The 26,439-nt window shown below is 29.6% G+C and overlaps 1 protein-coding gene across 3 annotated transcripts in view; it reads right to left on the bottom strand.

Annotated features, from left to right (window-relative positions):
* The window catches only part of LOC114934892 (mitochondrial fission regulator 2), a 36,596-nt gene extending 10,691 nt beyond the window's left edge, over positions 1 to 25,905 (bottom strand). Inside the window, exons 1-2 of one of the 3 annotated variants that reach the window (XM_029307604.2) lie at positions 25,733 to 25,905; positions 24,700 to 24,881 (exon numbers count right to left, since the gene is read on the bottom strand). In XM_029307604.2, coding sequence (XP_029163437.1) covers positions 24,700 to 24,881 — 182 coding nt within the window. In that variant the 5' untranslated portion in view covers positions 25,733 to 25,905. Of the gene's footprint in view, positions 1 to 24,699; positions 24,882 to 25,727 lie in introns of all 3 variants that reach the window. The other 2 variants (XM_029307602.2, XM_029307601.2) reach the window with 2 other exon arrangements.
* Between the last annotated feature and the right edge of the window lie 534 nt (positions 25,906 to 26,439).

Here is a 26,439-nt window from a genome sequence, read left to right as displayed (position 1 = left end):
AAAATATTGCTTTTCATTTTTACATGATGTTCTCTTTTTCTCTTACGATAATATTTGTTAATCATTATATCTATCATTGTATTTTTAATGCGTTACATACTATGTGACGTTTTTGACTATGCTTGATGTATATATTACCGTTATGACACCGTTTATTAGTTTTTAAATTCAAAATTTAATCAGCGTTGATAATGGTCAAAATATTGACCGAAACGTTCGCTTTGTATTTATATTTAAAGAGTACTTATGTTTAATTCATTTTTGTCACCTTTTATTATAAATTATTATTAGACATTAGATTAAAGAATATTATTTTTATATATGACTTCACTCTCTAACATAATTTGAATTTTTATATTTACTGCTCTTAACAGCCTTTTATCAAATTTATTATAATTTAATAAGAGCCTTGACTTACTACGATTTATAAATTTAGTAATTTTATATTTTATAATCAAAAAATAGTTTATAAAAAATATTAATTTTGAAGATTAAAGTTATAATTGTTAAATAATTATTTTTTTGAAGAATTTAGCTAATAATTTTTAAGAAGTAAATATTTTTAATTTACAAAATTAATATAAATTTAAAGTATAAGACAGGCAATAAGAGCCAAATCGCGGATGACAGTGCGTTATCCCAACGAAACTAAATTTTTCCGTTAGAATTAAATACCTGTGCACAAGGCACCAAATTTTACGTGGTCACGGCCAAGATTTAAATCCCCCCCTAAGGAAATAAATGCAAAAAAAAATATAGATCCGAAAGTCGCTGAATCGGGAATCGAACCCGAGACCTTTCGCTTGCTGGGCGACTGCTCTTCCAACTGAGCTATTCAGATCCTTTCGATTCTATACTTTTTTCTCCTATATACCAGGAGTGTAAGTTGAAGTTTGCCGGTTTTTACATTAGGTGTCCCTAGCAGGATGTAGGCATTTCTATGATTTGTTATATACACGATTGTTTTCTATTGACATTAACCTCCAAAAACACCCAAGTCTCATTCTGTCAAAATAATAGCGTCATAGTCGTTTATATCAATGAATATGTCGAGTTTCGTTCCAAATAAAGAGCATTTGCGGCATTCGTTGCTTTTCTTATTTCATCAAAAGAAAAAAGCAGCTGAAGCACATCGTTTGCTAGTAGAAACTTATGGTGAACATGCTCTAGTGATTAGAACATGTGAGACATGGTTTCGTCAATTTAAAAGTGGAGATTTCGATTTGAAAGACAATGAACATCCTGGCGCAGCGAAAAGGTTTGAAGACGAGGATTTGCAGGTGTTGTTGGATGAAGACCCAACCCAATCACAACAAATATTGGCAGAAAAACTTAATGTGTCCCGAGTAGCAATTTGCCAACGTTTAAAAGCCTTGGGAAAAATCCAGAAGTATGGAAAATGGGTGCCACACGCATTGAACGACAGGCAAATGGAACATCGAAAAACTATTTGTGAAATGCTGCTTCAACGGTTCGAAAGGAAGTCTTTTTTGCATCGGATTGTCACGGGTGACGAGAAATGGATTTTTTTTGAGAACCCGAAGCGAAAAAGATCATGGCTTTCATCTGGTGAAGCCGCCCCATCCACTGCAAAGCCCAATCGCTTTGGCCGTAAGACAATGCTCTGTGTTTGGTGGGACCAGGATGGTGTGGTGTACCACGAACTATTAAAACCTGGTGAAACGGTAAATACGGATCGCTACCGACAACAAATGATCAATTTGAATCATGCGTTGATTCAAAAACGACCGGAATGGGCCCGAAGACATGGCAAAGTTATTTTGCAACATGACAACGCGCCGTCTCATACCGCTAGATCCGTGAAGGACACATTAAAAACACTTAATTGGGAAATATTATCGCACCCGCCGTACTCTCCAGACCTCGCCCCGTCCGACTTCCACCTTTTCGCATCGATGGGGCACTCACTTGCAGAGCAGCACTTCGTCAATTTTGAAGAAGTTGAAAAATGGCTCGTCGAATGGTTTTCCTCGAAAGAAAAAAAGTTTTTTTGGAATGGTATCCATAATTTGCCTGAAAGATGGACGAAATGTGTAGAATCAAATGGTCAATACTTTGAATAAAAATATTTTGAGATTCCCCTGAAAATTATGTTTTTTTTAACAAAAAACCGGCAAATTTCAACTTACATTCCTGGTATATAATAATGTTGATAAACAAACGCCTCAGAGGCGTAGCGATGGGGAGGCAGATGGGGGCACGTGTCCCCGGGCGCCGATGATGAGGGGGCGCCAAATGGTCCTTTAGAATTGATGACAAATTTTGGGACACGCGGGGAGTCGACGCCAGTGTGCCGACTGAACGGGGCGCCGGGCCCGGGGCTACGGGTGAAAGTAGAGTGGGGATAACTTGTAGAGGCGCACGGCGCGGCCTGCGCCTCTGCGAATTACCCCCACTCTACTCTACTTCCACCCATAGCCCCGGCGCTTCAACCTGCAGTCGCGTGGGAGTTAAGGGACATAAGAACGTCAGTCTGGACAATCAGCGCATCTCCACTCCCCACTTCTGCGAGATCGCGTTCTTTTGCTACCTACGCGAGATAGAAAAAATATAGAGGCGCGCCAAAAGGGTAGATACCTCTGATGAGGATACGAGATTTAAAAGTTTATGTACTTATGTATGATTAAAATATACGATATATGGTACATAATTTAACTTAAAAAAAGTATTATTTTTTAATAATTATATAATAATGTCGGGAAAGAAACTTAGTGGCTTTCAGCGTCGGAAAAGAAAGGTAGAATATGAAAAAGAAGATACGAAATCCAGAAAATTAATGGCTGGATTTTTAAAAACAAATCAGTCGATAGCATATGAGGAAGTAGATTCGGATGCAGAGGCAAGAGATGACTGTATTAATAATTATCAGAATGAGCCTAATATTTCAGGTGTGCAGAACGCCCAATTAAATAAAAATAATGAGGACCAAGATGATGATGCCAATCAATCAAATATTTCAGAGGAAATAAATACTGATGAAACCAAAAACGTAAAAGAAAACAATGACGAAGATCAGTTTGAAAAATCTAGTTATTCCGATGAATTAGAACAATCAGATCTATCGAAAGTAATTCTTGATATATTTAAATACCACGATATTGCATATTTAGAATTTGACGAAACATCGCACTTGCCAAAAATATCGCAGCAGCTTCGTACTGAGATGATTATTCGAGGCTCAGAATATTTCCAGAACAAATCTGGTCCATTTGTACCGTCAGGTGGACGGTCAATGACTGTGTCATGGTTTAAACGGCGACTTGCTAATCAAAAAGGAAATGAAGTAAATAGATCGTGGTTACTTTATTCACCATCGAAAAATGCGGCTTATTGTTTTTCTTGCTTATTATTTCCTTCGTCCAAGCCCAATACGAGATCATCTTTTGAATTGGCTACTGGATTTAGTAACTGGAAAAAGCCAGAAAAATTGTCAGCGCATGAAAATAGTCCTAGTCACCGTAAATCGTTTACTAGTTGGAAAGAAACGGAACGAAGATTAATTAAAGGAAAAATACTTGATGCTGAACTAGAAGCTCAGATTGCATCTGAGAAACAACGATGGCGAGATGTGTTAGATAGATTACTTGCTTGCATAAAGTATTTTGCCACTCAAAATTTGCCATTGCGTGGCCATTCAGAAAGCTTAAGTCATGACGATGGTAAAAATTTGGGAAACTTCCTATCTCTTCTAAAACTAATAGCTCGGTACGACCCACTTTTAAAAAACCATCTCAACTATGCTATCGAGAATCCACACTCTACATCCTACTTATCTCCGCAAATTCAGAATGAATTTATTCATCTTCTTTCCTCTGCTGTCAGGAACAAATTGGTAAACGACATAAAAAAAAATAAATATTATGGCATTTTGCTTGACTCGACTCCAGATCTCGCACATCGAGAGCAACTGTCTGAAGTTATCAGATACGTAGATATCGATTTTGTTAATAAAACAGTTGTCATTAAAGAATCCTTTTTAGGATTTATAGAGTTGCACGCTAAAAATGCAGCTTCTATAGAAAAAGTGATTGTGGAGAAATTGAATTCTGACAACATATCTTTAGATAATTGCAGGTCACAATGCTATGATAACGCGGCTGTGATGGCTGGATATATATCTGGAGTTCAACAAAGGATCTGTGAGAGAAATCATCGAGCTTTGTTTGTTAATTGTAATAACCACAGTTTAAATTTAGTAGGTGTACATTCAGCTAAGCAAGATCCACTTGTCGTTACATTTTTTGGTAAATTGGAGAATATTTATTTGTTTTTTTCGCGATCGACTCTGCGATGGGAAGAATTAAAGAAAGCCGTGAAGAAAACAGTAAAGCGTGAATCCGAAACCCGATGGAGTGCGAGGTATGAAGCTGTTAATGCTCTTTTTGATGGGCTCGATGCACTAGTGAACCTATTGGAGAAAATGTCAGGTGACTCGAATAATACAAATGAGACAAGAAGTGAGGCAGAATGTTTACTAGAAAATATTTTAAATTTCAACTTCTTAGTTCTGTTGCATTTCTGGAATAACATCCTAAGACGATTTGATCGCGTACAGAAACGTCTTCAAGATCACACGATGAACTTCTGGGATGCAGCTTGTGATTTGAAATCCCTAAAAATTGACATCAACAATTTGAGAGATGAATTTTGTCAAGATGCTGTTGAATATGGGAAGATGAAATGTGAAAGTTGGGATATAGATATTGAACGACGCATAAGAAGACGGCGAAAGATGCCTGGGGAAGTAACAACAGATGTAGGATTATCAGCAAGTGAAGAGATAATGCGCGTTATGAAAAGCGTTTTAGATCGGCTTCAACAAGAAATAATCACGAGATTTACTCGCCTGGAAGATTTAAATTCAAAATTTGGGTTTTTACTTAATGTTACAGAGTTACTTCATGAAAAAAACACGGATAATCTTCGTCAACATTGTTCTAATTTCGGTGAATTTTATAACATAGATGTTGACGGAAATGAACTCTATAGTGAGATCTGTGACGCCAAGATGTTACTTCATACTCGCGGCGATACATTACCAGATACTCCGATGAAGCTTCTTTCATTTATAATATCATACGGTGATGACGTGTTTCCCAACTTGTGCGTTGCCTTGCAAATTCTTCTCACAATTGCTGTTTCAATTGCCAGTTGTGAACGCTCTTTCAGCAAATTAAAATTAATTCTTTCGTATCTACGTACATCAATGGGACAAAATCGCCTAAGTGATCTTGCTCTACTCAGCATAGAGAAAGAAACATTAGATCTGGTGGATTTCAATGAAGTAATTGATAAATTTGCGATTACGAAGGCCAGAAAAATTAATATTTAATATTTCGAGAAAGCTCGCTTCTATAAAAATAAAAAAAATGCAAAAAAAACTTAAAAAAGAAAAACACAAAAAAATTAAAAAAAGAAAAATGCAAAAAAACTTAAAAAAAGAAAAATACAAAAAACGAAAAATGGAGTCGATAACCGCCACGTCCTCGATTCGTGACTCTGGGTTTAGCTGAGAGCGGTTATATTGTATATTGTTCAATAATTGAAAGTAATATTATGTATTAACTGTAAAACATACTAAGATGAAAAAGTTTAGCACGAGAGTACGCAGCTTTTTTTAATTTATTGGATGTACCAATTGATTTTGATAGATTTTTTCATTTCATCTTTCTGGACACATTTAAGTTAGAATATCTCGGGAACCTGATAATGGTAATGGAGCGATTTAGGTCACGGTTGGACTTGAATTCAGCGAATCAGCATGCCAAAAATCTTTGGAATTAGCTATAGAGGTCTAACGGATAGAGGGCGCAAATACATTGAAATGTCCCCGGGCGCCACACTCTCTCGCTACGCCTCTGAAACGCCTTTAAGCCAGTGTGTATAAATTAAGAGTTTAACAAGGCTCTGCAATATAAATATAAATTTAAAGTGTAAGGCAGGCAATAAGAGCTACATCGCGGATGACAGTGCGTTATCCCAACGAAACTAAAATTTTTTCCGTTAGAAATTTAGTGCCTTGTGCACAGGTATTTAATTCTAACGGAAAAAATTTTAGTTTCGTTGGGATAACGCACTGTTATCCGCGATTTAGCTCTTATTGCCTGTCTTACACTTTAAATTTATATGTATATTACAGAGCCTTGTTAAACTCTTAAATTTATTAAATATATATTTATTAAGAAATTATATTATAGGATTTTGAAATTATTTAATTTTATTTTTAGCATTTTATATTAAAATACCAATATTTATATTTCATGTATGATTACCTAAAGCTCATGTTAAGGCCTCAGTTTATGGGTCTATGATTTTAACTGCTATTTTATTAAAATTAGGAAGATATGGTTTAGTACGATTTATGGAAATGTTTAGAAGAAGAAGGATAAGTTTAATTATATTATTTTTAGAATTTGTATTGTTGGATCAATTATTGTTTCTTTAACTTGTTTAGTTCAAATTGATATAAAAAGACAATAAAATTTACCATACAAAATCACCTAATCTGTAACAATGCTTAAGCTCGTATGTAAACAAACACAATAATAACTTATTAAATATTACGTTGTCTTAATAATCTTAACAAATTCATCAGAGTCCATAAGGACAAAAATGCGCATAATAACAATAATAATGTTGTCTACAAAATTAATTGTAAAGACTGAAGCTTCATACGTTGGGCAAACCAAAAGAAAATTACGTACTAGACTAAAGGAGCATATAAATAACATTAAATTTGATTCTTCTAAGCATTCGGTGGTCTCGGAACATATTGTTGATAAAAAACATGCTTTTGATTGGGATAACGTCAAAATACTTGATATTGAATCTAACTATTATAAAAGACTTATCTCGGAGATGATACACATAAAAGAACAAAAGCATGGTATAAATAATACAGATACTGAATTGCTCAACAACGCTTATTTTGACATTCTAGAAGAAATAGGAAATCTTTAGACTTATTAAAATGTTTATGTTTTTGCGAGTTGACACCTATATATTCAACTTTTCAAATGACTCGACATCAGTCAAGTACTAAGTTCAACAACAATTAAAGGCATGGTCATCTTAATTTATTCGGAGACAACTGTAAGCAATAATTAACTAATTTTTAATTTTTAATTCTTAATTTTTTACACATACATAAGTCAATTTCTATTTTATATTAGAAAATTTTTAAATTCAGTTTATAATATTTAAAAAAACTTTTATGAAATGATGGACACGATCATTGCCGGACTAACAGCCTTTCGCCGACTAACGATGAGCGGTTGGTTTGGAGTAATGTCTAAGTGCCACTCCGAGTTCTCAATAATAATTTTTAAAATAATATGGATTAACCGGATAAATTATTTTAATTCGATTTTTGCATCTAATTGGGACTGTTCGTGTTGAACTATTTTTAATCATTTAAATTTATTGTTAGCGTATTTCGCCTTTTAATTTTGACATAATTATTTAATTTATTTTGACATTATATTGCGACTTTTTATTAGAATTTTTATTTATATTTATTTAATTATTATAATGATTATTGCGCACTAAAGCAGACTGAGTACAGTTCGAAACGTTTGTAACTGGTTTTTTTACATTAAAGTTTTTTCCAAGATTTATAATAATTTTTTATTTGCTCGTTACACATGGCCTCGTAATATTTAATAAGTTATCATTGTGTTTGATATAAAAAGATTGGTAGCTTATTCATCGGTTGTTCATATAAATATATTAATATGTTCAATAATAACATTAATAAAATTAGGATTTATTAGGGCTTATATTATAATTAGCTTTTCGGACCGCGCTTCGCGCGGTCCTCAAAGCCTTTCTATTCCATAAACGCGCGCATGCGTAGATGGACAAAACTAAAAAAATCAAATATTAGCCATCCCCGAAAAATTAGCAAAATTTTAGTACCGATTTCGAGAGAATCAATCAATTAAGACATGAATGCATGGGTGGGTGCGTAGGTGGGGCTGTAAAATTAAAAAAATCACCGAGTAGTCATCCTCGAAAAATTTGCAAAATTTTAATAAATTTTGGTACCGATTTCAAGAGAATCAGTCAATTAAGACGTGAATGCGTGGGTGGGTGCATGAGTGGGGATGTAAAATAAAAAAAAACACCTAGTAGTCATCCCCTAAAAATTTACGAAATTTTGGTACCAATTTCGTGAAAATCTGCCAATAAATGTGTAAGTGCGTAGGTGGGTGTGCGTGGGTGAATGTAAAATATAAAAAAAACAAAGTAGTAATCCCCAAAAAATTTACGAAATTTTGGTACCAATTTCGTGAAATCTGTCAATAAATGTGTAAGTGCGTGGGTGGATGGAAACTTGAAAAAACCACACAGCAGCTACTCCCGAAAAATTTGCAACATTTTGGTACTAATTTGGTGAAAATCGGTCCATAAATGTAAAAGTAGTTCGCGATCATACAGACAGACAGACGGTACTTACGGTCAATAAATGTATGAGTGCGTGGGTGGGTGGGTGATGATGTAAAACTTAAAAAAAAACATATTAGCCATCTTTGAAAAATTTTCAAAATTTAGGTTCTATAACCTAAACCAACTATTATAAGTTATTTACTAACATCTACTAAAAAGTGAAAAATATAGGATCGAAAGGGTCTGAATAGCTTAGTTGATAAGAGCAGTCGCCCGGAAAGTGAAAGACGCGGGTTCGATTCCCGACTTTTCGGACCTATATTTTTCTCGCCTATTTTTCTCCATATGTAAGTTCAAGATTAATTTATATATGGAACTTAGTAATCTCAAACCAAGAGATACAGTTCCGAAGAATTAATTTTTCGCGCTTGGGCTCTATTGGCCGATTTAAAATTCATGTATTATTATTATGAAATAGATAAATTTAATGATATAATTAATAGGGATAAAATAATAAATAAAAAAATTTTTTTAAAAGTTCAAATTATTTATATTAATTTTAAATTAAATTTTTTAATTGGAAGCTAAAGGTAATAAAATTTTGTACTATATAAATAAAATTAGTTAATAAAGTTTATTGTTTAATTAATAGAGAAATTAGATTTATTATGGTAAAGGTAAAAAATTAGGTTTAATATGTTGATCCATAAACAGAGTCTGAGATGGTAAAAGGAGATTCAATATATTCAATTAATTCTAAAAGAGTAAAATATAAATTCCAAGAATAATAAAGAGACTTTTAAATCTTTCAGAGTAATTTTTATTTCAAATTGAATGATGTGTTCAAGTTACTGTTATTCATGTTATATATGAAATTAAAATAATTGTATTTATTAAGGGGATACCAAAAGGGTTAAAAGGTTTAATTCCTAAAGGTCATAGCTGACCAATTTCTATGGATGGTGCTAAAGATGAATGAAAATATGCTCAAAAAAATGAAATAAAGAAAAAAATTTCTGAAATAATAAATAAAATTATTCCTAATCGAAATCCTAGGTAAACAGGAAGAGTGTGTCAACCTTGAAATGTTGACTCACGAGTTACATCTCGTCATCATTGATATATGTATACATATAAGTGTACATAGAATTGATAAAAAAATAATATAATTTATTTTATGAAATTAACTAATTACTGAAATTAAATTATTTAATAATCTAAGAGAAATAATAACTGGTCAAGGACTTACAGAAACTAAATGGAAAGGATGATTTTGATGAATTTTTATCATAGTTAATGTTAATAATTTTTATAAATTATATTAAATTTGAAAATAAAAATAAATTTAAATTTCTCTTCTGTATAATGTTGATAGGATTGAAAATACGTAAGCTTGAATTATAAATACAGAAATTTCTAAAATATATAATATTAATTGTGATGATATTATTAAAATTAAAATAAAAGGATTTGTAATAAATTGTCCTGATGATCCTAATAAAGACGTAAATGATCTGCAATTATATTAACTGTTAGTCGAATAGCTAGAGTAAAAGAACGGATAATTAATCTAATTGATTCAATAATAACTATGAAAGGTATTAAAATTACAGATGTTCCTTGTGGAGTTAAAAATGAGAGAAAAAATCATTAATATAATTAATAATTCTAAATAGAATTATAGAAATTCATATTGTTAAAGAAAGAGTTAAACAAAATCTTAAATGTCGAGAAGCAGTAAAAATGTAAGGAAATAATCCTAAGAAATTATTAATAATAATAAATATAAATAAACTAATAAATATAATTAGGTTAGAAAAAGAATAATTAATAAAAATTTTAAATTCTTTAAAAAAAAAATTTAATAAAATATATTTCAAGTCATAAAAAATCGAGAAGGAATAATCCAGAATTGATAAGGGAAAATTAAAAAAATAATTAATATTCTAAATCAATTTAATGATAAAGATATATTAGTTGATGGGTCACAAATTGAGAATAAATTTATTATCATTTTCAGTTTCAATTATATTTATTTAATGAATAGGTTAAACTATTAAAATTATGAGAAGGAGAATATATAAAGTAAATTATTAAAGCCACAATCTCCACTTGATTCCTCTCGACCAATAGAGCCAAACGCGATGTTATTGCGACAATTATGAAGGAAAGAACATTTTGGAAAGGAATTTGAATCCTATGGTTGGGATCTCAAAAATTCCCCCTGTTCCTTCTCTTAACATCCCCTGTAAAGAAGTAGGTGAGAAAAATATTGGTCCGAAAGTCGGCTGAATCGGGACTCGAACCCGAGACCTTCCGCTTGCCGGGCGACTGCTCTTCCAACTGAGCTATTCAGACACTTACGAATAAATACTTTTCTCAATGTTTATACCCCCCCACCCCCCAAAGCGTCGTAATTAGGTCCAGACGCGACGAACAAGTAAATTATTGTAATAATAATAAATAAAATTGTTAAAGTATATAATATTATTGATATTCAAAATATTGGTGTTATATGAGGAATTAATATATATATACATACATATATATATGTATATATATATGTGTATATATATATATATATATATATATATATATCGATACTTTTTTAACATCCTCCTTTATGAGTGCGTGGATGGGTGGGGAGTGTAAAACTTTTTAAAACTTAAAAAAAGCCACTATCATCGCCATTATCAAAACAATGGTTGAAAAACTACCCAAAAACTACACATTAACTAGAAACCTTTAGCTTTCGACAGGTAAACTGTATTTTAACACATTATGTCAAATTAAAGTATAAACTATCTCATAAACTTCACTTTTTGATTATCCTACCCTTATAACTTTTTATGTAGAATATTGTGAGAAATCGATTTATATAAAAAATGATGGCAATTCCATTTAAAAAATTTAATATAATCTTGGTAAAACTTTGATAATGCTATCTTTTATGGTCAAGGTGATAAGATCTGTAAATAAATATTTAAAAATCTTACAATTTTTATTTGAAATATTCTTTCTAAAATGCATTCTATGAAATATTCCATCGCTTCCAGATTTTGTGGGTTTCTGACAAATTCTACAACTTGAAAATGTGGTGGCTGTTTTTATAATAAAAACGCACTGGTTGGACATATTCCAAGCCCGCAGCCATTTAGTATTAGACTCTTCGAATATTTCCGACCTGTCCTCACAGGTCGCATGGATATATGCAAAGTTTTTCCCTCCTTAAAAAAATACCATTAAATTATACACGTTAAATTAGTCGAGTTATTTGTTTATGTTGATTCGTGATGCCGTTGTTAACATATGTAACACGTTTTTATATAGGTAGAAAATTGTGTTATTATGTACGTATAATATCGACTTTTTAATTTATTGCGCGGTTAATTAAAAGTCTTTTTGACGCTTAGTGCCGTGTTTTTCGTACAAAAAATAATCGGTCAAACAGAAATTATCTAAGTTAATTATGATACATCGTACAAGTTATAATTTTAATTTTTATTAAAACCGATAATTTTTATTAGATAGAAAACAAAAACTTTTCCATTAAATTGAGCAACTGTTGTTTTAAACTTTTTTCATATTTAATCATTTTTTAAAAATATTTATTCTAAGAAAAAAAGTAACATATAAGTAAGATATTATTACACGATATACATCTCCTTCTTCTCGGCCACAGAGCCAAACGCGATGTTACTGCGAAAATTAAGTAAGAAAATTAAGGAATCTGAGAATTTGTATCCTATGGTTGGGATCTCAAGAATTCTTCTTGTTCCTCTTTTAATTTCCCCTGTAAAGAAATAGGCGAGAAAAATATTGGTCCAAAAGTTGACTAAATCGGGAATCGAACCCGAGACCTTCCGCTTCGCCGGGCGAACGCTCTTTCAACTGATTTAGCCAACTTTCGGACCAATATTTTTCTCGCCTATTTCTTTACAGGAGAAGTTAAAAGAAGAACAAGGAGAATTCTTGAGATCCCAATCATAGGATACAAATTCTCAGATTCCTTAATTTTCGCAATAACATCGCGTTTGGCTCTGTGGCCGAGAAGAAGGTGTATATCGTGTTTTATATTAAAGAGCCGATCTAATATTCTTATAATATTGAGATATTATTATAGATATATTTCATTTCACTACTATATGTTAATAGCTTAAGTAATATTGATCGAATTTTTAAAAATATCGGATTTAATGTTGTTCATAATGTTCCTAAAAAACCGAATCATTTAATTACACTCGGCAAAGATAGACTGCCTAAGGATAAAAAGACAGAAGTAGTTTACGAAATTAATTGTAATGATTGTAACGTGTCATACATCGGACAAACGAAGAGACATATAGACACACGTGTAAAGGAACATTTCAGCAAAATTAAAATGCATTTGAGCAATTTATTAGTTATCAACAAACAAAATTGAATTCGATCACGATTTTAACTAGGCTTCGCGGTTATCTTACACAGTGAAAAACACGTAAGAAAAAGAGAAATCGCTGAAATGTTTTTTATTAAGAAAAATAATAACAACATATATATATTTATATCGACTTATTGGCCACGCCGCGATGTTCTTTGCGTCCACGAATAGTATATTAGCTAACAAGTGCGGGGGATCGTAAATCGGCCGATTTATGACCCGCAAATGTTGGCTACGATATTTTGTGTGACCGGTGCGTGGAAAGGGAGCCCTTTCTAAAATCCCATCATATGCGTAAAGGGCGACTTTTCGCGCGCCGATTGCACAAAATTAATTTTTTCGTTGCTTTAGGAATAATATCCTTGATTTAGATCTCTAATTCCTGTAATACCCCCTTAATTAAAACCCCCTGTAAAATTACAAGACGAGAAAAATATTGGTCCGAAAGTCGGCTAAATCGGGAAAAATAATAACACTATTAACTTACAAAAGGATACAGATAATTTAAATAATATCTACGACAAAATAATAAAGGTCGTCTAGTTTCTCATAATTCGTCTAAGATTCTAGATGTGTTGTAAAACCGACACTATGTTTCGTTTCTTTTGACATCTTAAAATTATAATTTTACTTTCGCAAGTATGTTTCTCTTCGTTCTATTATTTTATAATATCGTTAAGTGAACTAATTTTTATTGTATTAATTTCTGTACTGTAATTCTTCTTTGTGTATATCTAGATCACTTGATAAGGACTCAAACAAGGGTCGAAACGTTGTGATTAATTAATAAACAATATTTGCCAGTACAGTCGAGAGAAGATTGTTACTTTTTTTTAAATTCTGTCTGGCGATTCTCAAATATCTACACTTTAATTTATTTTAAGCTTTCCTATGATAGTAAATATTCATCAAAAATTAAAATAATATTAAAAATGTTATTCAATAGATTTTATTAGTAAGAATTTTATTAGCTAGATTAATTAATTATATATATATATAGAATAATTAAATAATTAGATAACTTGTGAAGAAAAGAGAATGCCTAAATCTGGATATCGGCGTTCATCAATGAGTGTCGTTAGATAGATCTCGTCTAGTAGAACAAGTTGGAATGATCATAACTCGATTGGTGCACGAGATCAAAAGTTACAAAACAAAGACAAAAATGTTATTACAAAAGTGGATTATTTGCAACAAAAGTCATTTTTTCATGGTGACGGCAAGTAACAGGCTTGAAATGTATTTATACTCAAGAAATATATTTATACTATATCTAAACCTGGCAAAGTATCCGGTAAAAAAATAGAACCGTCATCGCGGATAATCTATGCTTTAATCCAGTTGGATTAGAGATATCAGCATTTTTTGCTTTTATTGGTTTTTTTTTACATAAATGCGAATTGTTACTACTTAATAAATGTTGGAATTACCCTTCTGATGAAGTTGACACAATCTAGTACATATTGCAACTCAAAAGAAAGACTTCATAAAATATTTTTTTAAATTCGATTTTGTTTGTTCTAAAAAATTGTGAACGTTACATCTGACGATTGCGACTTATTTTTTCAAATTCTTTAGATATAATATAGCCAGAAAATATATTTTGTTCTACACTTTTAGTCTGGTAGTTGAAATTTTTATAGAATCTTATTACAATTTTTTTCGCATTTGCTCTGAAACTCTTGACCTCCATACATCACGAGTTATGACCATTACAATTCTTGTTCTACTAGGCGAGATTATCTAATGACACCCATACCATTGATGGACGCCGATAGCCATTTCACTCTTATGATTTTGAGCATTCTTTTTTAATTAGAAAACCTTAAAAAATAAAATCTTAAATAAGAATCTTAAATAATTTTTATAATATAGAATTTTATAATAACTAAAGATCTCTAAAATTTTTTCTTTTAATAAACATAGGTACATGGGTAATAGATTATTTTAAGTTTTTAATAAAAAACGTTTTATACAAAAGAATTTTAAATTAAATAGTGAGAATTTTATAATAATTTCGATATTAATGTAACAAGGTTAAATGCAAGCAACCACCTAATGGTTCCTAATCGTTCTTCGATTTGATAATATATTTACTTGTGTACATTCTCAAGTAAAAATTGAATTTGTAAAATCCTTGAAATTTACATCAGTTTAATTAAATAATGCTAACGGAAATAACATATAAGCTCTTCGTAAGTTTTTTAAATATCGAAAAATCTCGATTAAATAAAGAAATGTTTTAGACAAAAATGGTTTAGATTAACATATAGAAAAGATCTGTCACAATATGAATTCTAATTAAAAAATTATTAACACTTAAAAATTTTTTTTAAATCTTGATCAAACATCTACTTACAAGGGATCGATTGAAAGTGTTCCTCATTTTAATGGGCTTTGATATGTTGTAGAGCATTAAAAAATATTAGACTCATATTCTTTTAGCGGCGTATCTCGACATTTAGAAGGTGAAACACCCCCTTGAAGAAAATCGGTTTTCTGAGTGATACAATTCTATATTTCTGAGTTAATACCGTCAAAACGGTAAAAGATATTAAAAAATAGATAATCCGTTTGATAGCCCGTTTTATAATCTAGCTAACTATATCCACGATATTATACAATGTTCCATAAGTAAACCAAGGTCATATATTAAGGATGGTTGGTTATTCTCAAAAAATATTCAAGACAAAATAATTAATGACTCGGAAAAAATGATTTCGCTGGATGTCACTTCGCGTTTCACCAATATTCCCAAGAATTTAGTCATGAATGGAATTGAATTGAGAAGCGATCGGTGGACATTTCGAAGAATACGAAATTAAACTTACAAGGGACATGTCACAACTGTCCGGAACCGATTTGATTCTCCTTGAAATATATTGTCAAATACACAAATCTAAAAGACACGTATTTATTTATACGTGCGCAATTTGAGTTTTAAGGGATGAAACACCCCTTTAAAGAAAAACGGTATTTTTCTTTAGGATTGAATGTCTACTAAACTATGGTATAAGAGATAAAAAAAAACATAAAACAAATTTTAATGGCTTGAAGAGTACTTTAAAGTTATATGAACAAAAATTTTTTATTTTTATTTTTTTTTTCTAAAACCCTTACCACTTATTTTTTTCAAAATTAAAAATTTTGATTTACCTAATTTAAAACTTATTTTTTTCCAAATTCAACCATGTGTAATAAAGTTATTTTACGAAATATCATTTTCAAAAATTAATTATAAACGCTCCCGTATATACGCTCATCCGTGTTAGGTACGTAAGTAATTACCGTCGAACAATAAGATATATAAAAAATGTTTTTGTATAATTCTTATTTATGTTTTCTATGTATTTATAACTGCGTATTGTGTATATTTAGATTTTTAGAAAAATATATTTGCATTTTAAAATATAAACATATCAGAATCTGACGATCCTTGGTTGGGATATGTTGTGGCTGTTTCTTATTTCCACTCTCAATTTAATTTTAATTAATTTTTATTTGTGACTTATATAAGAATATTACTATAATTTGACACTGCATGGAGAGAAAAGAAGAGTTGATTAGTTATTATTTTACTAGTAAGTATCACGTGCGTTTTAAATTGCAAATTGTATCTAGTGTTTTCGGTTTATATTAATAATATATTTAATAATTATTGTAGTCTCACTTGAAAAGGACCACAACCATATGGTCGAAACGTCGAGAAATTGAATAAAACGATTTTACTTGCTAGTTGGGTTGATTATTTCCATAATTTATAATAAATACTAGTGACTGATTAATAATTTGGAATATATTAAAAAATGTTTCAAATAGAAATTTTATGGTTTTTGATGTTCTTTAAGCGCGCGCGCGCACGCACGCACCCGATACACATATCACCATTAAAAAACTTATTAATTCTGGGCCTAATTACGGCGCTTTTGGGGTGAAAGCATTGAGAAGGGTATTGTTTTGTAAGTGTCTGAATAGCTCAGTTGGAAAAGCAGTCGCCTGGCAAGCGAAAGGTCTCGGGTGCGATTCCCGATTCAGCCGGCTTTCGGACTAATATTTTTCTCGTCTATTTTTTTACAGGGGGGAGGGGTAAAAACAGGAACAAGGAGAATTTTGAGATCTCAACCATAAGATACGAATTCCTAAGTTTCTTAATTTTCGCAATAACATCGCGTTTGGCTCTATTGGCCGAGATAAATGTATATATTATGTATTTATTTCGAGAATTGACTAAATATTCTTAATATTATTATTTATTAATATTAATTTATTATTAATTATTAATAATTTTTTTACGGGATATCACTGCTTTTTGTAAAATTTATTTGCAAATATATTTACTTTTTTTGGAAATGTATGTGAGATAATAATGTTTATAAAAATACGCACGGAGTATAAAGAAATGACAAAAAGAAAAGTGATAATAAAGTGATCAATGGAATTTATGAGAATATTGTAGAATAGTGTAACATAAGAAAAAAAGTGATAAAATGATATAAAATTATGGCATAATTATATAAAAGTATAGCAGAATAAATAATATTGGACAAAATTAAGTTATATATTATATTATATTAGTATAAATAATATTAAGGGTTTAACTTTTCTAATATATTAATATTAATTAAAACTTATAACAATAATTGATAAAGTTAAATATATAATTTTGAATATATGAAAATATATAATATTTGCGAAGAAAATATAGAGAGAGAATTAGAGAGAATATATAATAATTTTGTTATAAATACAAATACATATAAAAAAAACTACAAAATACAAAAACATATAAAAAAACTACTGATTTATTAATTGCAAAAAATTATAAAAATATATTATTAGCTTTCATATAAAAACTTTTGTGTTCTGTACTTTTATGAAAATTAAATATTGCCTGTGATCTTTATAAACTCGTAACTTACAATGATGTAAGATGTAAGCAATGCTGACAGCAATCGTCCTTAGCATTGTTAGATCCCACAGTAAATGAATTGCTTATGTTTGTATTATATTAAACTTGTGTAACTCTAAGTTTTAGATGACTTGTATTACAAAATATCTTATTTTATTTTGAATTGCTATTTAGATAAATCTACTTTTCTATTACTTTTCTATAGGATATTATTTTGCGTTACGAGAAAATATACTTAATGTTCTGATAAAATACTATCTTACAAAATATCTATACTTTTATGAAAATTAGCCATGATTCTTATATGAAGCATCAATTAAAATTTCTATTCGCTCGTGTATTGTATAAAACAACAAATGTATTCAAAAAAAAAGGCCAACTTATCGAGCAATATTTAAGATGTTGTATCCAATTAAAATTTATTCCATAAACAATATATTAAAATTACAAAAAAAATTTCAATAAACGTTTCAACCGCACGCGGTCTTCCTCAGTATAACAGTGTTAAGTAATTTATAATTCTTACAAAAAATAGATCATAATATTCTTGAAATTACTAATAGTCCGTTACTTCGAGTCGAGAATTATAAGAAATATATGCATGTTACAATTTGTCATATTTAATTTATAAAAGTATTCGCCGTGATATGATCTTATGATGTTAGTCGGATCTCGTAAATTAATTCTTCGTTTTTAAGCGAGAAATTCTTAATATCTATAGGCGTTTGTGTCGCCTCTTCTCACAGTTTTTTTTTAAATTGAAAATATAAAAAGATAAAACCAACAGTGTAACAAGACACCTCATTTTGAACTGTCAACACTGACATGTGGCTTCATTGGATCCTTCTGTAAGTATATTTTTTTCTCTTATACATATAATTATTATTTATTTATTACATATTTATGTTTAAGTTACATTTAAGTTTTAATTTCTTTCTTTTCTTTTATGACTTGAATGATAGCCAAATTTTAATCGTATCTTTGAGTGGCAGCATGTATTTAAATAATCATATTTAAATGAGTGGCAGATACTTAAGAAAGTATAATTTAAAAAAATTCAATAACAAATGTATTTATTATAATTAAATTAATAAATATTAATTCCAATCATAGTGGCTTTTCCTGGAAATGCAGGGAACATTTAAATATTATCATATGGTTAGAAAAAATCATGTAAATCAATATCTCACAATAAATCAAGATTTCTTGATGTTTCAGTCAAATATTTTGGTAAATATTTTGGTAATACCAAGTTTCTAAAATTATTTAGAATGATTTTTTTAATGTTAGTCAATTGAATAATATATTGTATATACAGGATGTCTCTAAAGTCCGACCTGGGCTCTTTATCTTGGAAATGACTTGAGATACGAAAAAATGTTTCAAATAAAAGTTGTAGGATTTCAAGAAGAACATAAGATCGTGCCATTGATTTGACCTTGAATAGTCATGTGAAGGTCACGTGAAGGTCATCACCCTTAATTTTTTAAAGGGAATTACCTATTTTTTATCACATATTCTTGTATGTTATTTCAAAAGCTTTACAAAATATGTTTTCCCTATACTAAAATATGTTTTCCCTATACTAAAATATGTTTTCATGAAGTTCTTTTTGAGTTATAAAGGTTTAAAGTTTACAATTTTTTGACAAAATATAAAATATCTTGTAAAATATTCGGTTTTCAGTAATTATACCTTAATACTTTTTTGCACGGAATAATAAGACCAATCAACTGGTATAAAGAAAACAGATAATTGTTAAAAAAAAATATGTAATATTCAGCATGCAGCTGCATACTTTTTTTAATAGGCAATTATATTTTTTTATACCAACTAATTAGTCTCATTATTCCGTGCAAAAAAGTATTAAGGTATGATTACCGAAAACTGAATATTTTACATTTTATGTCAAAAAATTGTTAACTTCAAATCTTTATAACTCAAAAAGTACTCCATGAAAAAATACTTTATTATAGGGTTTTGGAAAGCTCTTGAGATAGTTTACAAGAATATGTAATGAAAAATAGGTAGCCTACAACTTTTATTTGAAACATTTTTTCGTATCTCAAGTTCAATTTCCAAGATAAAGAGCCCAAGTCGGACTTTAGAGACATCCTGTATATACAATATATTCAATTGACTAACATTACAAAAAATCATTCTAAATGATCTTAGAAACTTAGTATTACCAAAATATTTACCAAAATATTCGGTTGAAACATCAAGAAATCTTGATTTATTGTGAGATATTGATTTTCATGATTTTCTCTAAACATATGATGATATTTAAATATTCCCTGCATTTCCAAGAAAAACCACTATAGTTTTTACATTATTCTAGTTGTATGAGACCTAAAAGAACTCGAATTTTACTTTCTGCTAAAAAAATCGCACTTTTTGAACATCCTCCTTTCTGCCACACTCATTTAAATATGACATAACTATTTAAATATATGTTGTCATTCGAACATACGATTAAAATTTGGCCATCATTGGAGTTATAAGAAAGAAGAAAGAAGTTGAAAATTAGAAATAACTTGAACGTATGTAACAAATAAATAAAAATTCTATAAGAGAAAAAAATATACTTACTCTTTCTGGAATTTAACAATGTCAAGGATCTTTGTTGCATTGCTGAAAGCTGTGAACTTTATATAAAAATAATGGCAGCAACTAATTTTCATAAAAGTATAGATGTCTTGTAAAGTAGTACTATCGGCACATTTCGTCCATCTTCTCGCAATTCAAAATAATTATTCTGTAATACAAAAGTACATTCATCTAAATGTCAACCCAAAATAAAATATCCTGTAATTACATAAGTAGATTTATCTAAAAGTTATATTCTCACAAGTAGGAAATAACATAAACATATGTAATTTAATATGAAGCTTAACGATGATAATTTTCTGTGATCAATAGTGAGATAAATAAATTGCAAGAAAAATATTTTCTTGTAGTTAAAAAAAATTGCAATTTGCAATGTGCAACTGCATATCTTTTTTTAAATAACTAAGCTTTTCTTACACCGATATCTCATTAGTCTATACAGAAAATTGTTAAGATAAGATTATCGAAAAATAAATATATTCGAAATATTTCATATTTTTTGTCAAAATGTATCAAAATAAAACATAAAATATCTTATACACTATTCCTTCTTCAATTATTTCATTCTAACAATTTTTACCAAATATTACGAGAAACTGATTTATGTAAGAAAATGATGGTTTCATTTAAAAAAAATAATAATGACCTCGAAATCTCAATAATATCTGCATCTCAAATAAGACTAGCTACAATCAGTCAACAACTCTTATAGAATTTTTATATGAAACATTTTTCGATGAAAGGTGGGGTTTGATAAAATAGTAACGCATTATTTAAAATAAGACACCCTGTATATATAGAACCAATAACTCCTTCGTCCACCTGGAATATCTTCGTTATTTATAGAGATATGAAAATATTGTAATTATGAACGTTATATTGTATCAAGAGAGCCATAATATATTAATAATTTTTCTATGGGTGGAGGCATTTTTGAAATTTTAAGATCATCATTAATTTTTTTTATTAACTAAAACCATCATAATTTTCTTACTTAAATCAATTTCTTGTAATATTTGGCGTAAAAAATTGAGTAATAGCTATTTTGTTTTATTCTATAATCTTAGCTTAATCATTTTTAAGTACAATATATATATATATATATATATATATATATATATATAGGTTATAGTTGTAACATAAACCTAGCATAATAAAATGAATCCATTCGTACAAAAAAAACATAGTTTTTTTAAAAAAGTATGCAGTTACCATTGCAAGTTCCGATTTTTTTTTAATGACAAGAATACGTTTTTTTTGCACTAAATAATTTATCTCATTATTTTGTCACATTTTCCCAAATATCATGAAAAATCTGCATCTTTTAATAAAAAGTACCGAAACAAAAGTTGTAGATTTAAATTATCTTTAAAATGAGATCAAAATGATTGTTGTACATTCCATAGATTTTGATATAACGTCTTTATTCATTTTCTACTATTACGTACTATTTTAGTTTTAAAAAATTTATTTTATTTTCATAAAAAAAAAATTTTTATTTTTTATTACCGTTTTTTTTTTCAAGAAAAATCTATTAAGTTTCATTTTCCTTTCACCTTTTGCTCTTTCTTTCACGTTTCATTTTTTTTATTTCATTTTCTTTTCACCTTTTGTTCTTCCTTTATCAGAGGTTTTTGAGCAATAACTTCTTAAAAAAGCATTTTTCGACCCATGTTTATAAAAAATTTTTTGTTCAGGATTAAATTTCCTATAAAATCTCAAAGTCTGGCTGGAACGTTCGGGGCCACCTGATATATGTGTGTATATATATATATATGATATATATTTTGTACGCCAAATATTACAAAAAATCGATTTAAGTAAGAAAATTATGATGGTTTTATTTATATATCCCCTGTACATATAAACACACGCACACATTACACGCACACACACACACACACACACACATACACATATATATACATACACACACACACATACAGGGTGGACCATTTTAATCAATCCATGCAAATATCTAAGGTAAGCAAAATAGAAAAATGTTTTATACAAAAGTTGCAGGATTCAGAGAGGGACACCTGATGGTGACCTTGGCTTTGACCTTAATAGCAAAGAGTGACCCAAAAAATCGCCCCTTTTTGGTCCCTCGATTTTGGGATTGAACTGTGTGCCAAATGTTACCTTATAATGAGACATTAATCACAGATAAGTTTCAAGTTGAGGTGACAACTATTATCAGAGGTAGGGGGGGGGGGGTCAAAGTTCACTGACGTACTATCTTTTTTGCTTCAAAGCAATTCAACTCAAGAATTTCAAGCGAAGTGGATAACTGTAAAGAGCTTATCCCCACGTTTTTTAGATCTCTGAATACCAATCTGACATTAGATTTTAAAAATACAAAATGGCTGATTCAATATGGCGAACTCTACATACGAAATGTTTTATTTTATAATAAATTCAGTCAAATAACTTAAGGCTATATATCCTGGGTTTTAGATAGCTGTTAATCAATTTTAAATCAGATATCCGAAATTCAAAATGGCCAATTCAATGTGGCTGAATACCTGAAAAATATTGATTTTTCCAATGCAATTTATTTGAAGAAATCAACATTATTTATCTTGTTGATTGTGTAAATCTATTCCTAATGTAAAAACATATTGAGACGTATCTTTCTTAATTTCGTTTTTTTGGAATTGTTATGGATACATCGCATATATTAGGATTGGGTATGTGTACTCCATGATATTGAGCATATCCAAGGAACCATACGATGGTCATTACGTGGCTGCAACATCCGACAGTTCGTGCGCCACTTTCACATGTACAATAGTACTCTGTAATTGAATTTCGTCCTGTTTTAACTTTATCAATGAGTACAAAAATAAGTTGTGAGTGCCGTCAAATGGTCCAAGTACAAAAAGTATAAATACACTTGACAAATACACTTTCTCTGATTATTTCAAAATAGAGTAAAAAGTCTCAGACTCAAGTTAATCATTTCTTTAAAATCTAGTATTAAAGTAACAGTATTAAATTATCTTTCCAATTTTATATTTATTTTTATATGTATATGTATATTTTTATAAATAAAATAAAATAAGAAAAATAAAATAAAATAAGAAACAAGTGTATAAGAAAAGAATAATTTCTTTAGAGTAACTCTCATAAATTAAAAGATATTTAATAACATGTGCATTAAAAAATTCATTTTTTCGTGCACAGCTCTCCATATTAAATTGAATTTTAAATATTTGATTTAAAATTCATTAATAGCAATCCAAAAAATTCCAGGATATGTAGCCTTAAGTTATTTGACTGAATTTATTATAAAATAAAACATTTCGTATGTAGAGTTCGCCATATTGAATCAGCCATTTTGTATTTTTAAAATCTAATGTCAGATTGGTATTCAGAGATCTAAAAAACGTGGGGATAAGCTCTTTACAGTTATCCACTTCGCTTGAAATTCTTGAGTTGAATTGCTTCGAAGCAAAAAAGATAGTACGTCAGTGAACTTTGACCCCCCCCCCCCCCCCCTACCTCTGATAATAGTTGTCACCTCAACTTGAAACTTCTCTGTGATTAATGTCTCATTATAAGGTAACATTTGGCACACAGTTCAATCCCAAAATCGAGGGACCAAAAAGGGGCGAAAAAACCACCTTTTTTTGGGTCACTCTTTGAATATTGAATGAAAATTTATATATATATATATATATATATATATATATATATATATATATATATACACATACACACACATATACACACACACACACACACACACAGTGTTTCCAGGTTAAATAGCCAAACTTAAAATACGAGAATTTAGGATCTCAAAACAAATAAATATTTTATGTGGAAGTTTACTCGTAAACGCTTCTTTGAAGAGATAATAACTTTTGAAATTTTTAACTATAGGAATGAATAATTCTTATCGAAATAATTTAGATTTATCATCTTTATTGCTTTACAATAATCTATTTAATATAATTATTAAATATTTGGTTTAAAATGCTTACCTCCAATGTGGAAACCAGCATTGCACTATCAATAACAGAACGAGCTGACTGACATTCAACAAACTAAGAATTATTTGATACAAATGAATGAAACTTTGTTTATAGTGCAAACCCTGTTATGTTTACACACAAGCTTGTCAATGACCTTTGATCTTCAAAACAGACATTTTGGCATTATTCATTCCTATAGTTCAAAATTTTAAAAGTCAATATCTCTTCAAGGAAACATTTGCGAGCAAACTTCCACATAAAATATTTGTTTGTTTTGAAGTCCTAAATTCTTCGTATTTTAAGTTTGGCTATTTAACCTGGAAACACCCTGTATATAAAAATTTAATCATAATTTGACATATCAAATTGCTGACCTCATAGAACCATATCCAATTGTATCGACATAAGTGTTACTAATTTCTTCATTAATCATTGAACTTGTCATTGAATGTAATGGCGTTACACTGACATATATTTTTGGTGGTGGTTTCAGTGGCAAAAAAGAACCAATTCTTCTTACAATACTTCTTCTTTTCCCATATGTTATATTACTCATCTGCAAAAAATAATTTATTTTTCATGTAATATATAATAGTAGTCTTCCCTATCAAAATAATAAAAAATTAAATGTAAAATTGAGAGCACAGTTAATATTCAGAATGTCAAATTTGCTAAATTTGGTCATATATATCATTGTTAGATACATATATGGCAATTAGCTTGTATATACAAAATATAAAAATTATTTAAATACTAAATTTAATTGTTTTATATATGTAATTGTATTATCAATTAATCAAACCTACTAAATAACATATAATATATAGTAATCTATACATTTATATCCAGTACATTGTTATAAAATGTTTTATAAATCTTTTATTTTATCACAAATAAATAAATATATATATCTATATATATATGTATATATTATATAACAATATGTAACAATTTATAATGTAAACAAAATACACATGATAAATAAGTTATAAAAATATTGACTTAAATGTTTCGATTAATAATACATGATATACTTATTGTTAGTATAATAATCATATAATAAAAGTTCTGAATATCATCTTATCATGTATCAAAATAATTTCTTATTCTAATAATCAATATTGCTATGCTTCTAAAAATTTTGATTTAAGTCGCAGAAATAATAGAATATGTACAATACTAAATATCAGAATCATTCAAAATTCAGAATAAAAATAATTTCGTTACATTAATGCGATACCAATAGAATTAATAGGTTATCATAAGTGCAAAACACGAGTTCCAAGTTTGTTTTAGAGGAAAATGGTCACTTTTTATAGCTGTTTTTTACACTTTAATCTAAAAGTAATTATTTTCTTCTATCTATATCTATGTATAATAATGATTTATATAAATTTTGTACCTTACCCTGTAGAAAAGAGGTTATATAGAAAAATGCAACTGATATAACCAATTAATTCATAATATGTATTCGATAAGTTCGCTATGGCCTAGTTTACATCAGATTTGTTCTTTATTGCTACACTGAGTTCACAGTGCACTGCACTAAACTAAACTAGTGCAAGCGGAGAGAAGCTAGTGGGTTTTCTCTTTATTGCTGCACTGGTAAATTAGTGCATTAAGTTAAAGTGAGATAAATATATTTTGTTTCACTTTAATTTACTGTACCAGTGTGACGTCCTGCCATTGGTCGAAACCCTAATTTTTTCGCGCTAACATCAATTCTTGCGAGAACTTATATAATTAACTATTTTGAGAATGATTTAACTTAGAATTAGACGTTTTTATCATTTATCGTTAGTAATACCGGCATAGGGAATCTTCTAGTTGTAACTAGTCTAGAGACTAGCAACGCGACCAATCCAACACAACAAGCGCATACCTATAAATAACTAGTCGTCGCCATCTCTTACAACCCTAAGGCCGGCGTCCCATGGAGCGGATTACGTGGAAGCGGAACCAGCGGATCGCCAATCACGGAATCGTTCCGATGGATCTCATCGATAAGTTCTATCGGAACGATTCCGTGATTGGCGATCCGCTGGTTCCGCTTCCGCATAATCCGCTTCATGGGACGCCGGCCTAACGGTATGAACGATAAATGCAAAATATAA

Source organism: Nylanderia fulva, unplaced genomic scaffold (genome assembly GCF_048542155.1).
Source record: "Nylanderia fulva isolate GAGA-0341 unplaced genomic scaffold, ASM4854215v1 Scaffold50, whole genome shotgun sequence".
Classification (NCBI taxonomy): domain Eukaryota; kingdom Metazoa; phylum Arthropoda; class Insecta; order Hymenoptera; family Formicidae; genus Nylanderia; species Nylanderia fulva.
This window is presented reverse-complemented; position numbering and strand designations above follow the sequence as displayed.